The sequence below is a fragment of the Symphalangus syndactylus genome, chromosome 4, assembly GCF_028878055.3.
Source record: "Symphalangus syndactylus isolate Jambi chromosome 4, NHGRI_mSymSyn1-v2.1_pri, whole genome shotgun sequence".
NCBI classification, from domain to species: Eukaryota; Metazoa; Chordata; class Mammalia; order Primates; family Hylobatidae; genus Symphalangus; species Symphalangus syndactylus.
In genome coordinates this window covers 119715592-119734128 of record NC_072426.2, presented here as the reverse complement: position 1 = coordinate 119734128, position 18537 = coordinate 119715592, and the positions used below count along the sequence as shown (strand labels likewise).

General features: G+C 35.6%; 1 protein-coding gene across 7 annotated transcripts in view; it reads left to right on the top strand.

Annotated features, from left to right (window-relative positions):
• Nucleotides 1–18537, top strand: part of SLC10A7 (solute carrier family 10 member 7) — a 259532-nt gene that overhangs the window by 68222 nt on the left and 172773 nt on the right. For 4 of the 7 annotated variants that reach the window (XR_010120553.1, XM_055276056.2, XM_063638240.1 and 1 more), the window contains one exon: nt 13779–13817. The exons of the other annotated variants lie outside the window; for them this stretch is intronic. Coding sequence is in view for 2 of the 4 variants with exons in the window: in XM_055276056.2 (XP_055132031.1) it covers nt 13779–13817 (39 nt within the window). In the remaining 2 variants the exon portion in view is untranslated. The remainder of the gene's footprint in view (nt 1–13778; nt 13818–18537) is intronic. 7 annotated transcript variants of the gene reach the window in all.

Sequence of the window (18537 nt, the reverse complement as noted above, 5' to 3'; positions counted from 1 at the left end):
AATCAATTATGCCTACATAATGAAACACCAATTAAAACTCGGTGTTGCTTCTTGGTTTGTAAGCATCTTGATGTTCTCTGTGAGGGCATGGAAGCTCTGCACTCCTTCGCAGACTTTGCCTAATGTGTATCCCTTATAATTAAATGTAATTGTTAAGTATGGCACTTTGAGTAAGTTCTGTGAGTTATTCTAGTGAATTAGTGAACCTAAGGGGGACATTGGAATCCCTGAATTTATAGCCAGTTGGTCAAAAGTGTGGGTAGCCTGTGGACTCTTGAAGTGCAGCTGCTGTCTAAAGCAAGGGCAGTTCTGTGGGGGACTGAGTTTTTAACTTGTGGAGTTTGACACTAATTCTAGGTGGTTAACACCAGAATTGTATTCCAGTACACCAGTTGGTGTTAGACCAGTTGGGTTAAAACAAAGCCATGACTCTTTAAAAGTTCACCAATCCCTGATTTAGAGGTATATCAATTTTATTTGTCTTTTTCAAAGGCCCGGCTTTTGATTTCAGTGATTTTTCTTTACTGTTTTTCTGTTTTTTATTTCGTTAGTTTCTGCTCATATCTTTATTATTTCCTTCGTGTGCTTGTTCTGTGTTTAATTTGCCCTTCTTTTTCTAATTTCTTGTGCCTTTGGAATTATGCCATCTTTCCCTTTTTGGTGTTGAGTGACGTTATATTTGCACTTTGAAATTGGCCATGGTGGGAGTATTTACACCATGAAAATCAGCACATATTACAAATTGGTGTTCTCTCTTTATCCTAAGAGCCAGTCGTTAAACGGTTGCCAGCACACTGCTTGTAATGGCAAAAACACAGCTTTTAAGAATTTTCTCAGGGGACCTAACATTAGAAAAAACTCCAATAAAAAGTTAAGTCAGAAAAGGAAAGAACTTATTAGTTTAAAATATGATTTACCGTATAGATTTTAAAATCTAAAACTGTAAAGGAGATTGTGCACTGTTTGATCCTGAAGACATAAAGAATAGGATAGGTAGACACCATCTGTGATTTCAGTATAGTCCTTTTTGAGGAAAAGTGCCTTGATGAGATGATCTGCAGAAGTCCATTGCAGTTCTGTGAATCTATGGTAAGTTATTTCCCAGAAGATGGTAGGAAAGCTATTTTATTGCTAATGAAAAGCTGATGAGAGAGTTATTGCTAAGGGATTGATCCATTGCCCTCTTAAGAAGTTTTGAGATTCCCAGACCTAATGGATGGAAAAGAGCAGAAATAACAGAGTTAAGAAAGTGAGAGTCTAAAATTCGTAAGAAACATTAGATGCTTTGACGTAGGCTGTCACTTAGGTTTTGTGGATGCCCTTCTAAACAAAGTGTTAGGGGAATTCTTGGCCAATTCCTCTCTCCGTGTGCTGAGAGCTTAGTTCAATGTGTTGGTATTAAATAGAGCTTCCATTAATTGATCAGAGAAGTGCTTGTTGTATTTCACTAGGAGATATTGGAAAAGCCCATTTTAAAGTTAATTTCTGTGCTGCCATAACTCTTTGATACCATTGATCTTCTTGTATTGTAGTTATTATGATGTCCCTCTTCTAGCCCTAGACTGTGAGTTGGTACTCTATGGTATTTATTTTTGTGTTTGCTTAATAAATTTAGGTTGAAGGAATGAATAATTAGAGAAGCATTTGTTTTATTCTTTTCTGGAAGAGATAGGAAACCCAAAGGATTAAGAAGAATTAAACTTGAGGAATATTTAGAAATTGATGTTTTTTAAAAGATATATCAAATAGTATATAACATTTCAAGTAAGTTTCATTCAGCTTAATCTTAGAGATTTACAATAAAAATCTTAGATATTTATCAATAAGCTATTAATAGATAAGTAGTATAAATAAATAGTATTTTCAATTTAAGTGTTGGTATTCTGGGTTATACCCATGGTTTGTTTCTGTGAATATTCAGTGTTAGCATAGCAAAGAAGACTAAGTAGTTTTGTCTTTTAACTACTTTTAAGTAGTTTCCTTTTGGTATTATCCTCAACTCATTCAATTTTTAGTCAGACATTGAGCATCTATTATGTGCACAGCATTGTTCAAAGTTTACCTAAAGATTAAAGAGAGAACCTTTAAAATTCTTAACATAATTCTAGGAGAAGCACAAAGGAAAAAATATTCATAATTCCGTTTACCCCAACATAACCATCAGTGTTTCAGCATGTGCCCTTTTTCCATGATATATCTGCAAATGTCTGTTAAAAATAATATATAAAACAGACAGTGTGCATGTAATAGAGAGGGTGCAAGAGATGTCTGGAGATGAGTTCTATTCTGGCTTTACTGCTGTCCAGTATGACCTTGGGAAAGATCTTTTGCCTGTCTGGAGTTCTGTTTCTTGATTTACAAAGGGATTGTCATAGTATTTAATGCCCCTTCCCACTTAAAAATTCTGATTTTATAGAAATTGAACAACTTTGAAGACTGAGATTTCAGGAGGATGCAATCAAAATGTTTGATTAAGTTTAATTTCACCTCAATTATAAGGCAGATTTTAAAATCTTGAATTAAATATTTCTTGCTAATATTAGGTATTGTTATTGTGAACCAGTAACCCTTAAAGTAACAAATTTCTTCCCAGAACTAGAACAACAATCTGAATTGATGAGCTTATTTGAACTGATAATTATGTTTTTAGGAAAATGTTGAAACAATTCTTTTAAGCTCTTAAAAAGTATTCTACTAGAAATAAGAAATACAGAATCATCACTATTTTAAGTACATGACATTTCATCAAAAAAGCATACCAAAGAGAAATCAAAGCAGCTATGTTGCTTCATTCTTTTTGCACCTCAAGAAAATTGATTTTGCCCTTCCTGTCTTGCCCCATGCATATTGTGAAAATGTAGATTGGTATGCACGAACTATTGCATATTGTGTACCAGGGCTTTAAAAGTGTTAAAAGGTGTCTGTTTTGTCTTAGAAGGGTCAGTTTGCACATTAAATGATTTTTGTTGAACAGTTAAGATGTCCTTTTACTTTTACTGTTTTGTACTAGAATTTTTTGTATGCATTTTAACGGTTATTTAAGAGTCCCCATGTGCTTAGAAAGGAATCTGAATATATGTGCCTTTTTAAAAAAAGCCTCAGCACAATGTAGGTTATTCCATCAATACCATCAAATGACTGGGAGCTGTAGTTGGAACAATATGTAAAAATACAGCTTGTGAAAGATTTCCTTTATTAACTGTCATCATCCACAGAATATATGTTCAAATAAACGTTGTGCAATAACTAAATTTGAGATTAATAGGCCCCTTAAGAAACAGCGAAGTCATTCAGAATAGTCAGTGAAAAATAGGCTGTAAGACTGTAACATGCACATATTGTCCTGCTTATGTGCTCTCTCTGGTGTCATTCCCATTTATCACTGTTGGCCGGCTCTGTTCTCATTAAAACACTCTTGCACAAAAGCAACTTAATTTTCTTAAGAGGAGAGGACACCTGATTCAATTTAGCACCCAGAAAGCAGTAACTTGAATATATTTTTTTCCTTACCTGAATTGAGATGAATAGTTACAAACAAGAATAGCAACCCCCTATTCACCTCAAGATTTAGAATGTTAAATAATTTTTTCCACTGGTGTCAAGAAATGGACCTGTAGAAATAGGCAAGAAATGTGGCTTGCTCCTCATGTCAAACATTCACTCTTAGCTTGAAGATTGTATGTTATATATACACACACACACACACATTATATATATCTATAAATCTATAGCTGTATGTAGTATACATACTTCATAAGTGTGTATATATATATATACTTTCTGTTAATTCCTGTAATATTTTAAAACAAAGAATTAAAATTAATCTTTAAATTGGTGAATGCCTTGTAGCAGTATTAAGTCTTCATTTAGCTTTCTTTGTTGAGAGAAAATATTCAGTAATGGTTTAAGTAATGGTACTTAAAAAATACAATGATGTGTAAAAAAATGGTATCAGATTAAAAGTACCCTCTTAATATTGAGTGTAGTGTATAAACCTGTGTTTTGATTGATATCCTGTATATGTTTACTTTTCTGTGGTATGTTGTAGTAATACTTAAATGTGACATAGAAATGTAGAATTCAAATTTTTCTTGTAATGAGGTCTCTTCAGTGAAAATAGTGGTAATTAAGTAGTCAGTAGTAAAACTAGCAACTAAGTTGCATAAGAGAAAGTCAGTAATAATTGGCTTTGAAAGAAACAATAAATATTTCTTATTTTTTGACTTTTTATAGCACTTTAGAAAGTACCTTACAGATAGAATGAAAATGTTTTGTGTTTTCATATTTAATTGAAGACCAAGTATTAGAATTCAGTCTTTGATGTTTTAGTCTTTATGTGTTTTTAAAACTAAATCTACGCTTAGAGAGAAAATAAATATTAAGGCTGTTTCTCCTTCCTGTGAATCAAAGCCTGATGGGATATAAATTCACATAGTTGAATAACTTTTCTACGGTAAGGTGATTTAGCTTTGACCTCCAACAGTTGTGACCAATAGTCAGTTTTCTCTTCCTTATTTTCAATGATGTCATATGCAATAGGAACAAGAGATTATACTAAATAAGATATAATGTGCCTACTCAAGCTCATATTTTAGAGGAAATAGTTTTTTATTTATCTGACCCGCTGTCGTAGTCCTTTATTATTTTTTCCTTGTTTTAGAATATGGTGGTGTCAGGCTTCAAGTACCAGAAAATTAGACTAAAAGTGGCTTTAGCAAGGAGGGACTTATTTTTCTCATATACCAAGATGCCTGGAGGTAGAGGATGCTGGCATTTATTCTGCAGCTTAGTGACATTAGAGTGCCTATCTCCCCAGTGCTCTTATGGATGCAAGATAGCTTTCGCTGCTCTCGGCAGGAGGAAGCGTCAGTACCAGAAACTAACCTCCCTCCCTAAGCTCCCACCATCAAGCATATATCACTTTTCATCTCATTGGCCAGAACTTTGTTGCATGGAAACCCCTAGCTTTTCTTTTGTCTTATCTTAAGGTGTGTAACTTCTATCTAAGGTGTGTAACTTCTATACCTAATTTGTTGAGAATTTTTATCATGAAGAGATGTCGAATTTTATCAAATGCATTTTCTGCATCTATTGAGGTAATCATGTGGTTTTTGTCCCTCATTCTATTGATGTAGTGTGCCACATGTATTGATTTGCATGTGTCTAACCATCCTTGCATCCCTAGGATAAATCCCACTTGATCATGCTGTACTATTGTTTTGATGTGCTGTTGGATTCCATTTGCTAGGATGTTGTTGAGGATTTTTGCATCTGTGTTCATCAGGGATATTAGCCTATAGTTTTCTTTTTGTGTTGTGTCCTTGTCTGGTTTGGTGTCAGGGTAATGCTGACCTCATAGAATGAATTAGGAAGGATTCCTTCCTCTTCAGTGTTTTCTGGGTAGTTTGAGAAGAATTGGTAATAGTTCTTTAAAAGTGTGGTAGAATTCAGCAGTGAAGCCAGCTGGTCCTGGTTTTTTTTTTTTTTTTTTTTTTGGTGGGAGACTACTACTGATTCAGTCTTGTTACTCACTATTGGTCTGTTCAGGTTTTCTATTTTAGCTTCTCCTTTTTTATATGTACTTTTTCTGTCTTGCTTAAAAAAACTGCTTTTCTTTCTGAGGGCATAAAGATAGTTTCATATTTTCTTCTAAAAGTGTTAAAGTTTTGCCTTCCACATCTAGATCTTTAATCTGTCTGGTATTTTTTTTCTTTAGTATATTGTAAAAAATCCAGTTGCTTCCCTTTTCCTTGCTGCTTTTATGATACTCTTGTCATACAGCTTTCTCACATTGTTTAAAATTTTTTATTGTTAACATTTCTTCAGTGGAGGTTGTTTTATCTGGTAATCCACTCTGTTCTGGGTTATTGAAGTGACCCCAAAGAGAAGTTTCACGTTTGCTTCTTTCAAGGGCTTAGAAGTTCCACTGTCCCTTCATCTGTTTTGTCTTTTTTTCTTTAAAAAATTTATTCTTAAATTTTTTATAAATAAATTCTTAAAATTTATTCTTTAAATAAATTGTTAGTTTGAAATTCATGAGTCATGTAGGTAGTGTAAATTCAGTCCTTACACCCACCTTTGATACAGACCTTATACTACTTTCTTAAATTTGTAAGTAGAGTTTTCTAGTTGCTTTTACACAGTGCTGGCAGTCCTTCTAGCCTTCCACTCTGCTTTATGCAGATGTCTCATTTCCAGTTCTCCACCCTTTGCAGGCCAAAGCCTGTGCTTCTTATTTCTTCATGGGCATGAGTGCAGCATCAACTCATATGCTTTACTACTCTGGCTTTGACTAATTTCTTTATGTTTAGTGCAATTGTCCTGTGGTATCTGTGGGGTATTGGTTCTAGGACTCTCCAGGAACATCAGAATCTACAGATGTTCAAGTCCCTGATATACAATGACATTTATCTATAAATGCACATCTTCCTGTATACTTTGTCTTCTCTAGATTACATAAAATACCTAATATATGATGTAAATGCTGTGTAAGAAGTTGTTACCCTGCATTGCTTAGGGAATAACGACAAGAAAAAAAGTATGTACATATTCAGTACAGATGCAGCCATCTTTTTTCGTCTTTTTTGAATATAGTATTTTTGATCTGTGGTTGGTTGAATCCACAGATGCAGAACCCACAGATACAGAGGGCTAACTACCTGTTTTTTGTTTGTTTGTTTTAGCTCAGCTATATATTTAAAATGTTGTGTTGTTATTATAATCTTTTTATTGAATGGTGTGAATGTAAGGATTATATACCTGAAATGCCTTCTCACATATTTCTGTTCCCCATTCCCACCCCTCCTTTGATGACATCTCTGTCAGATCTCATGGTTTACTGGTCACTTTTGATTACAAAAATAGTCGTATCTTTGGTAATTAGGATTAATTTCCAGCTATCAAATAACCCAGGGCATTCTAGTTTGAAACTTTAAATTCCCTTCTTTCCCAAGTGAGGCCAAACCTACGTTTTTAAAATGTAGAAAGTTATACTTTTAATTAATGAATATATAAACATGATAAGAATTTAAAAATAGGGTCCATGGAAAAGAGGGCATAGTCTGTTTCACTGTTTTTTTGTTATGGTGGTGGTGGTGGTTTGTGTTTTTATTTCTTTAAAGCTTCTCACCTTTTCTACTTCCGACCACTTCAGAGGAGAAATGAATGAGAGAGAATGGGATGGGGTCTTAGCTTATCGATACTGTCACACTGTGGCCCTCAATGCCCTCTGTCATAGCAGGGGTCTACATGCTATCTCTTTTTGCTGGACAGGTTAGGGGAGAGGGTTGTTCCGAATACACTTCCAACCCCTGCTCCTCTTGTTCCTTCAGCCTCTTATTGGTGGAGTCTCTTCTTGGGTGTGGTCTCTCAAACTGAATTAAGTTCAGTGGCATCTTCTTGGCTCATTTGGAATTGGCAGACCCTTGCCTCATCGCAGAATTCAGGTATACTTTGTCCAACTGCTTACTGTCTCTCCTTGCCCTACCACTGTGGTCTGTTCTAGGCAGCCCCTCACCTTTGCTGTTTCTAGTCAGGAAGCAAGTATTTATTTCTGATTCACTTATACACCCTCCCTATCCCTGCCACCCAGTGGGAAATGCACTGGGTGAGAATGTTCTTAAGAACTCTTACAGGGTGTATCCGATGCTCCTGTGGTGGCCCAGTGTGGAATTTGTCCTCTCACTAAACATCCAGCATGGAACAGAGATGCTACTCTAATTTATTTGCTGTTTGTTCTATCACAGTTTCTTCATTTGTAGATATCACCCTCTACCCCAACTCGAGAGGTGTGGTGAACAGAGCAGCTTTCTCCTGTAGAGAAGGAGGAAAACAATTTCATTTTATCAATCTCCTCTGGAATATCTGGTCTTCACCTAGGGGTGGATGGGAGGCTGAAGTCTAGATCTCCTGTTACTGTCATAGGTTGGTTATGGTACCAGATGTCAGATCCAGTCTTCTGTGCCTTGGATTCTGCCAAACACATAAAATAACTCACTAGGAGATGAAGACTTTGGACATTTCAGGGAATTGTACTTGTGTCAGCAATTCATACCACAGCCTGCATGTGAAGTGGTCCCTGACTCACTTTTGGTGTCTTTTTTACAAGTACCAAGGTATGTGTCTGGCATCTTACTTTTGAATAGCAGGATTCTTCTCCCAAGTTTGGTATTCTCCTAAGGGTATTCTCCTAGGATCGAAACATCATTAGAAATTCTGAGATAACCATAAATATCCCGTTTTTACATTTTGGTAAACATTTCTGTGTATTTTGACTAAGAATCAGGTACTCAAAAGCAAAAGCTAGAAGTTTAATATATTAACTTGCCATAAATTATTCATACTCAATGTAAATAATGGATTTTACCTTTTTTTATTTAGTAGCCTCATAAGGGAAAGAAAAAGAGGGGTGCTGGACGAGCATTATGAAAATTTTTGATATCATAAGAGAAGACTTGGGTAGGATCCAGCAGTGTACATCTATTTGAAATGCATTTATAAAAGGGATTAGACATATTTATGTAACTCCAGAGTACAGAACATGGTCCAGTGCATGGCAGTTATGGGAAGTTATAGGTTTCAGGCTTACAGTAGGCTTAAGGTAGAACATAATGTTTAGAGCCGTTCAGCAATGAAAGAGCTTGTTTTTATGAGAGAATTGTTTTTCCCCATTTTTTTTTTTAGTTTTTTTTGTTTAAGAAATTTACCTTTGTTTTAAATAATTCCAAGTAGTTTATGACGAAATTAATTCATTATTGAACTTGCTCAATTTTCCAAAATAATTTAATAAAGACATGCTGTGTAATATATAATAGAACATTAGTAAAATATCTTATATTGGGTAAAATTGGGTTGATACCAAAAGCAATATATTATCTACAAATGTGTAATATAAAGGAAGTCAATCTAGTCAATATTAAAAAAAAATCTCAATATGAACTTTTTTTTTTTTTTTTTTTAGCTAGGGTTGATCTAATTATCCACCAAATGTGATTACTGCAAGGTATACATTTTGCTAATGGGATTTTATGAGTTAATAATAAAGACATTACTGTGTAGGACATTCAGTTAGCACAAGAGGTGTTTGTTCATTCACTCATTTCTTTCAATGAATTAGACAAATTCTTGTTGTAATGGAGCATTCTAGAGGAGGAATGGGTTTTGAAATATTTTCTAACAAAGGAGATAATAACAAAAGAACTGCTATAGTTTAAAATCAAGCTAGGTATGGTGACTCACACCTGTAATCTCAGCACTTTAGGAGGCTGAGATGGGAGGATCTCTTGAGTCCAGGAGTTCAAGACCAGCCTGGGCAACATAGGGAAACCCTGTCTGTACAAAAAAATTAAAAAATTCTAGCTAGGCATGGTGGCTAATTTTTGGTCATTTACAGTTTACAGTCATACTACTCTGAACTTGCCCAGTCTCATCTGATCTCGGAAAACATTATTTATATTAAACATATTTTATATAACTATATTATAATAGGAAGGTTCAGGTATTTTAAGATAAGTAAAACAAGATACTGTTTTGAAAACCATGTGAAGGAAATTCTTGTATTGGATGGGGTGGATGGGAGTCTGAAGTCTAGATCTCCTGTTACTGTCATAGGTTGGTTATGGTACCAGATGTCAGATCCAGTCTTCTGTGCCTTGGATTCTGCCAAATACATAAAATAACTCAGCAGGAGATGAAGACTTTGGACATTTCAGGGAATCGTACTTGTGTCAGCAATTCATACTTTTAAATTAATGAATATATACACCTGATAAAAATTTTAAAAGAGTACCAGTGGATACAAGGGGCTGATCTGTTTCACTATAGATAGATAGGTAGGTAGGTAGGTAGATAGATAGATAGATAGATAGATAGATAGATAGATAGATAGACCTTCTCACCCTTTCTACTTCTGGCCACTTCAGAGTCAGGGTGCGAGTAGGAGTAACAAACAAGTGGGTGCTTAGGATGAGTTTCATTAGATTCCTGTGTTAGATGACCAGGGGAGACAGGCATGTAAGTAGGTCATTTATTTTCTTTTTTTTTTTTTTTTTTTTGAGACAAGATCTTGCTCCGTCACACAGGCTGGAATGCAGTGGTGCAATCTCAACTCACTGCAACTTCTACCTACTGGGTTCAAGCAATTCTCCTGCCTCAGCCTCCCAAGTCGCTGGGATTACAGGCATCTGCCACCATGCCTGGCTAATTTTTGTATTTTTAGGAGAGACAGGGTTTCACCATGTTGGCCAGGCTGGTCTCAAACTCCTGATCTCAAGTGATCTGCCCACCTCGGCCTCCCAAATTGCTGGGATTACAGGCGTGAGTCACCATGCCCAGCCAGTCATTTCAATACAGTGGACAAGTCCCAATGCAGAGATAGGCTCAGATGTTCTGCCAGCAGGTGTGGGGATACTCAGTCCATCTGTAAGGGTAGATATGTGTGTATGCTAAGGGGTGTGTGTGTGTGTGTGTGTGTGTCAGGGGAAGGTCATTGAAAACTTCTTGGAAGTAATAGGGCCAGGAGGCAGAGAAATACTGGGTAGAAGAGGGTGGGGTTTCTGGCGAGAGCTCCACCCTCAAGCCTGGACCCGTGGCTCAAAGTGACAACTATTCTTGTTTTCCCACCTGAATGTTGCCTTTTGGACTGCCGCACCTGCTATCCTGTGCCCATGAGAACTGCAAACCCCAGACTCAGGGCACCCCGTGCATGTGCGCACGCACACACGGAAGAGAGAAGAGAGAAGCATCTGAACATCCAGAGGAGAAGAAGCTGGACGTCAGAGACTGTGGTCAGAGAGGAGTTCGATTAGGGATGGCTGGACTCCGGGGAAGATTGTCGTCCCATTACACCGCGTTTCCAGCTCCCTTTCCCTCTGAGAGCCACTTCCACCACTCAACAAAGTCCTCCACATTAACTACCCTTTGATTTGTTTGTGTGACCTGATTTTTCCTGGACGCCTGACAAGAACTCGGGTACCAAGAGGGCAGACTGTGAAAGGCTGTCACTCTGACCCTCCACTGAGCTAGTTAACACGTAGCCATCCACGGACGGCAAATGCTAAAAGAGCAGTGATAGTAACACACGTCTTCTGGGGCTCCGAGGGTCACAGACACCCCTTCCTGGATGGCAGAGCTAAAAGAGCATTGTAACACACTTGGACACTGCCGCGGGGCCGCACAAACCCTGCTCCCGCCAGAGAGGAGCGACCGGCCAGTTTCAGTGTTCCTTTGTGCCCATTCCTACACCCGTTTGCTTGTGTGCTCACTCCTGTAAGGCATTGAGCATGGCGGCCAAGTAAATGAGCCACCCCCTTTGCGAGTCCCATAAGGGATCAAGGGAACTCTCCCATCTCAGAAGGATGATGACCAAGCTGTGTTATTAAAATTAAATAGAATTACCCAGGTAGAAGAGGGAGAAGGGTATTTCAGGCCAGGGAGCAAGGAGATAAGAAATGGCATGATGAGTTTGGGGAATTTCAAGTAGTTCATTGTTGTCAGAATGTAAAATTCGAGGCAGGGAATGAGATGGATCGAAACCTGTTCATGGAGGGCCCTGGATGTCATGCCAAGGAGCTGGGAATTCCTCCCTAAGTCAAAATACATGCATGTCTTTTATATATCAATAAAATACTCTAAATATTTATTATTACCTGTTGAAACTCTGGAAATCATGGTTCTTTCATAGACTGCAACCACAGAATTGAGCCAACTATTACCTTAATTATCGGTTGCTATTGAGCCCAAAATCCTTGGTTTCAGCGTCTGATTTCATGTGGTCTACAGAGTACCCAGAACCTTAATCAATCATTTCACAAAAGATTGACAGAGCTCACTGCACAGGAGGACAGTATAGGTGACTGAATGAGTTCAAATCCATCACCACTGTTGGAAAACAACTAAGAATTAGTTGGCCTGCGGCATCTTTGGGTACCTAAGATATCCCGTCACTGTCATTTTATAAGAGGCAGGAACATAGGCCAATTCACATAAAATGTATTTCTTGCGTTTGGGTTAAAGAAGAGAACAAGAGGGAGTAGGAGTATGGTGATTTGATCTTATGAGTAGTAGTTGTTATATACTCATATAGTTATTTATGAGTATTTATGAGTTATTTACGAGTATGATATTTGTCATATATAGTTATTTTACTTTGACTTCGGAGTCTTTTTTCCTCGAATGAGTCTATGTTTCTTCAAATGCTAGGCAAGACCGCTAGTTATTGAGTAAAAGGTTAGTGGAAGGGACTAGAAAGAAATGAATTCAGAAGAGACAGGCTCAAAGGGGAAGACCTCCTTCCTTCACTAAAAGAAAGTAATTCTGTTTTAAGCACAAAATAGGATCTAAATATAAAAATTGTTTGTGGGAAAGGTACATTTTTTGTAGGAAGGAGGACCACTGTTCCCTGTTGGTGTCACCACAACTCATTTATTTATACCCTTTTACTTATTTTTCCCCATACATAAAACTTCTTCCTGGAATCATCCATAATGGAATTCCAGGATGATGTGTGAAATATATGGCTATAGTTTACAATTGTCATCTGTTTTATTTAGCGGATTTTCTTTTTTTCACTGCTCCCTGTACAACACAGAACACCATATGCCATTGTCCCTGTCAGGAAGCAAAGGTTTCCCTGGTCTGTGCCTGTGCCTATGTTTATGCCACAGAGGAGCTGTGGTCCAGTGCCATCTTTTATTGATAGGACCAGCAAAGGAGAAATCTAATGAAATTATCAAAGCTTTGAATTAATTATGAACCGGAATAGGAGAGCTAAGCTCTCTGGAGCCGAGGATCTCATTACCCATTCACTCTCATTGCATCCTCTTCTGGAGCAGAAGGCATTTTCAGCTACAGCTCTTAGCCTGGCTTTGGACTTTATTCAAACTTACTAAACTGACATAGCCTCTTTTTACTATAGTGTGGCTGCTAATGTCCACGATGATTAATTTAATTCTGCTCTGGATATGCAGGAGATGTAAATAGGTTCTCTCTACCCCTTTTATTATTCTTTCTTTCTTATTTTCTTTTTATCAAATTGGATGTTATACAAGTTTTTTCCTTTTTGGGTAATGTGAGAAGCTTGCAGGACTCTGGTATAGCTTCATTGAATATAGTGATTAAATTAAAATTAAGAGCTATATTACATCTACTATGTATTCCATGGATATTTAGGTAAGCAGAAAGTCAAATATTTCTTCTTTGAATTTTGAACACCAAATTGGAGCTTTTCTTGCTTTTCTTTACCTTAGAATTAATGGTACAGCAATAACTTTCCTGGTCTTAACAGCATTGTTCATATTTCTAATGTGTGTTGTATAGAAACAGATCTTACCTTGTGATTGTAGCTCATAAGACTTGTGTCACTGACAGGGAGCAATTAATGTTTGTCTTACAGTTCTGTTTTTCCTTCTCCCAATAATATACATTTTTTAACGAATCAATCAACCTCTGATTGTTTTAAATTTAGTAGGAAAATCAGTAGCAACATGGTCTCAATTTAGTATTGGCAATGATTCTTTTGGTACTGTCATATAGGTTCAAGCCATGACAAGTGTTTTCTGCCTGCTTTTGAGACCCATTATTTATGAATTCCTAAGCTGTAGCTCATCTGTCTTAGTAAACTACAGGCCACTGGCAATTTTTGTAAGCAGTGACTAACTTTGCTTTATAGAGTCAGTGTTTTAAGGTTTTGAATAGTGGGGGAAGGGAGAATGATAATCTTTGCCTTTATAATTCTTATTTACTTTCAATGAGTTTTTTTCCCCTATTTATTTTCTTCATAGGCAGCTGCAATATTTAATTCAGCCTTTGGAAGTTTTTTGGTAAGTAAACATAGTTTAACTTGTCTATTACAACTTTTGCTGTGATATTGTTTATGTGAAAGATTTAGTGAAAGCTGGATTTCTTTTACTCTTTGGTTAAATATAAAAGTTGTTGAATCTTTTCATGTGCCAGTATCCATACCCTGAAGAAAATTAGTTAATGAATAAAGCAAATGTTCTCTTACAATATATTTTGGAGGTTTGGGTTTTAAAATTCCATTTAATGAATTCAAGGAATCAGTTAAAACACTATGTGTCTCCTTATAGAGGTTATGTCAATATATTGATTATTTAATGAGGTCTTTTAGATTATTATTATTTTGTATCATGGGACTGAGGATTTTGAAAAGGAAACATGACCCAGCTGGTCAGAAAGGGAATGCTAATTTACTTGTTGACATGCCATTTATTTTGTACATTTCACTGTCAAAGAAGCTACTGGCTTGGATGCTTCTGAGAAATCTATGTAAAAAAAAATTTGAAAAGAAGATATGACTAATGAGTAATTTGCAAGTAAATGTTGTATCAATATATATAGAGAGAGATTCAAAAGTAGTTCAGCTTTCATAAGTAGAACCAATATAAGGATGTTGTTTTAGCATTTTCAATCATTATTTTTAAATAAATGATGTAACAGAGGCTTGATTTGTGTTATGAAAGATTGAGAAACTAAATTTTCTGTTAATTTAATTTTTTGTGCCTTAAAACTTTGTTAAATTCCTGAAGTAAATTATAATATTGTATTTTTTGGGGCATAACTCATTAGCAGATATGTAGTGCAGTGATTTACAAATAATTGAGAGTAAAATCAGTGATGTATAAACTAGTTCATGAGTCTAGGTAAAATATCAATTACCTCTGTTTAAAATGCTCTGTTAATTATTATTGTATGTATTTAAATGTAGTTAAAGCTTTTAAACATGTTGTTACATAGTGTTAATTCTGCATAGTGCTACACAACTTTTAGTGTCACATAGCCTTACAGAGTTTTTAATGATGTAGCATCTGCAAAATATATGCATAGCTTATATCCTATTTTTATAGAGCCAGTAATGTTTTTTGTGATGGTGTATTACTTCTGGGTTTTAGACAATAAAGTCTGTTTAACAAAAATAATCTCTTGGATTGCTTAGTTTAGACTCAGTAATATTTTAAGTCATTATTTCATGAGTCCATGTATTATTCTATATGTTGTCACAGTTGTTTAATAGAATAATATCTGTAAAATATGAACTTTCTGGAAGCCAATTTTTGTACATGAATTGGCACCATACACATCCACTATCAAAACAGCTTCTTAAGTTGGGTCTCTTATTCTTTCAGATGTCTAGACTTTGAGAAAATAAAGTTGACACAATTGTCTGAGTGACTAAAACAAAATACACGATTCCTTTGTTAGAGAACAAGCTTACTAAGTATAGTTTGAGACATTCACTGACTATATGAACGTATCATATTTTTTCTACCAGGCCCACTTGTTTGGTAAGGGCTAGTGAAATACAACTTGTTCTCGTGGTTCTTTGAGATTTGTGTTGTGCTCTTTCACTCCTAAGAAGCTGTGTATTCTCACTTCTTAGTCTTTTGCTCTTTTTCTTTTCTTCACTTTTTTTTCTTATCCTAATCCAGTTAATTGATCAAAAGTATTTATTGATTTCCTGCTACACAGAGGTAGTTTTCTAGTGTCAGTGAAGAATGCAAAGAAATGCAAGGTGGGTCCCACTAGGTTGTGGAGATGGACATGTAGAAAAAGAAATGCAATGTAAAAGTTAACAAGCCATATGAAAGATGTTACTAGAGATATATGATCGTCAAATAAATGGCACAGACAATATGCACTCTGAATTCAAAGGTGTGACAGAAGCGATTGCTCTGAGCTGGGCCTTGAGGTATGGGTAGGACTTAATTGGTAAAGAAGAGAGGAGAGGAAATGGCATGAGCAATGGCAGACAGGCAGAAGCGTTGTTTTACTTTTTTTATTCCCCTTCCTTTCCCTGCTTTTTCTTTCATAAAGTTGAAAATTACTAGAGAGAGTCTGAGAGTGAAAATTATGATTAGGTATGTTTTGCTCCAGTGTTATAAGAGAAATAATTCTATATCTTTTTTTTCTCTCTTCACCATAGTTACAACAACCTAGGATTATGAAACGTGTAATCTGTATCAGTTAGAATTAGGTTTGGCTTAACAGAAAAAAAAAGAATAGTGACTTACACAAGATTAAGATTTATTTCTCTATTATATAACATTTGGAGGGAGCTGTCCAAGTATGGTATAGTGGCTTCATGGTCTCATCATGGGCCAAGACTCCTATTTCTCTCCTCCACCATCTGCAGCATGCAGTTTTCTTCCTCAAGGCTGCCTCATGGTCCAAGATAGCTGCTGGAGCCCCAGCCAGAATGTCTGGATACCAAGGTAAACTAGTGGGAATAGAAAAAAGAGCTCCCTATTCCAGCCCAAGTGAAAGAGCGAAACTCCATCTCCAAAAAAAAAAAAAAAAAAAAGAGCTCCCTAAAACCTGAGTCTTCTTTCTTTGAACAGCATTCCTGGAATTCTAACACAATACTAGCACTTCTTATTGCAGAACTCAGTCACATGATCACTCCTAGCCACTGAAGTTGGGAAATATGGCAATTTACTGAGAGCTAAAAATTAGATTTCTGTTACTAAGAAAGAAGAGGAAAATAGATACCAAGACAGCGAGTACATTCTACATATGAGCAATATACAACAATTATTAAAGGTTTGAAGAAAGAGATTCATCTCAGTTAAATGACGTGAGAAGGCTTCAGGGAGAAATTGGTGCTTGAGTTGGGATTAGGAAGAAGATTTATTTTAGAGGAGTGAAATTCCAAATTGTAAACTTTATATTTTTATTTTATTATTCTTAAAGGATGGTACTTGTTGCAGCTATTTGTGAATTTTCTCTGTAAATGGAAAATATCCACCTGTTCTTAAAATTTAGGATTATGCATAGTAGTATGGTTTCTGGAGCCAGACTGGGTTTGAATTCTTACTTGACTGAATACTAGCCTAATTATATAAGCTTCCCTGTATATACAATGAGGCAATGATAGTGCCTAAACTGTAGACTTGTGGGATAATCTATATAAAATGTTTATATGATGTGATAAGAAATAACTTTGAGCTAAACTTTAGATCTAGGTTTTTATTGACGCTCTGTCATGAATGTTTGTGTGTGTGACTATGGATATCCATGAAATAAGGAAATTGGTTATCTCTGACTAAGCCTGGCAAGACCTAAAGATTCTCTGATTATGAGTGACCATTCCTGTGGTATAAATAGAATACAATCTGAAAAGGGTATTTATTTCAGATTACCTTAAAACTTTGAATGAAAGGCTTTTATTAAAAGAGTTTTTGAAGAAAGAACTCTGAGGGCATTTTTGTTGATTTTCAGGCATCTGGGTATACTAAATAAAATACCGTACATATTTATAGCTACTTTAATAATGTCCCAGGTCTAATTTAAACAGTGTTTTTAGGAACTAATTATTATAGAAAGCTGTTTTTGTTGTTGTTGTTATTGTTTTTATTGTAGCTAGGCTGGTAATAACTAATGATAGGTGAATTCAATTTACATAAATTTGAGACCAAGAAAATATTTTAAAATCATGCCATGGAGGATTGCTTTAAGTTAAGCAGTTAATGTCATTATCTCCTCCTCTCATTTAAATTGTTCAGTTTATAATAATTGTGGAGCATAGTAAGTGATTTGAGATTTCTCTCTTAATGAGATTTTAATAAAATTTGATAGTCGAGCACCCTGAATAACTAAAATGCTATTAAAATTTATGTATATACATGTATATATTTTGACTTCAAATTCAGGCAACTCACATGTTGCTCCTCATCAAAAGGTTTTAGTTTTTTAAAAATAGATACTGACATCTTTTGGGAAAATTCTAATTGAAATTTTTTTTAATTTCAAAATATTCAATTGTGTTAAAAACAAATTCACCAAACTAAATTTAGATCATTTGATTTTTTAGAACTTAGCATTTTTTATTTGGAGGCTGAATTCAGTGTTTTCATGTCTCTAAGAATTATAGATTAAAATTTAAAAGGAACATTTAGAACTTTGCTATTTTTAGACTCCTCAGCCTATTTTATTATTTTTGGTAACTCCTAATCTTAAAAGGAAATGCTAATGAGTGACAAGCTGATCATGCCAAACTGAGTTTTTAATAATGATGTTATAAACATTAGAACAATTCATGGCAACGTAGATGTACTAATAAGAATTTCAGAAGCAGCATCAAAGAGTCAGAAAGTTAAATCATAGTTGTAAATTCAAAACATCTAGTCTAAAAAAGATCTATATGAGTCACTGATTACTTTCTAAATCTCTTCATTCAAAGTGTCAAGAAATGACTTTCTTAATGCTGGAACTAGCAGAAGCTATTCTAAGATGAACAATTTTCTTTTCATGCCAGATCAAAGGTTAAAAGGAACTCCTTGCCTTGGGCTGAAAAACTAGCCAGTTTATATTTTTCTTCCCTTACCCAATTGTTCTGTCTTCCCTCTGCTTTTGCTGGTTCTCGGTTACTACCCTGCTTTGTAGAAAAATTTGAATAGTTAACTGATGTTATTATAGCTGCTGAAAGAAAAGAAATCCCAAACACAAATGACATGTTTTAATAATAATAACTTGTGACATGTTTATCACCTTCTTGTAATTTTTCCTTTCCTGTACGATGATACA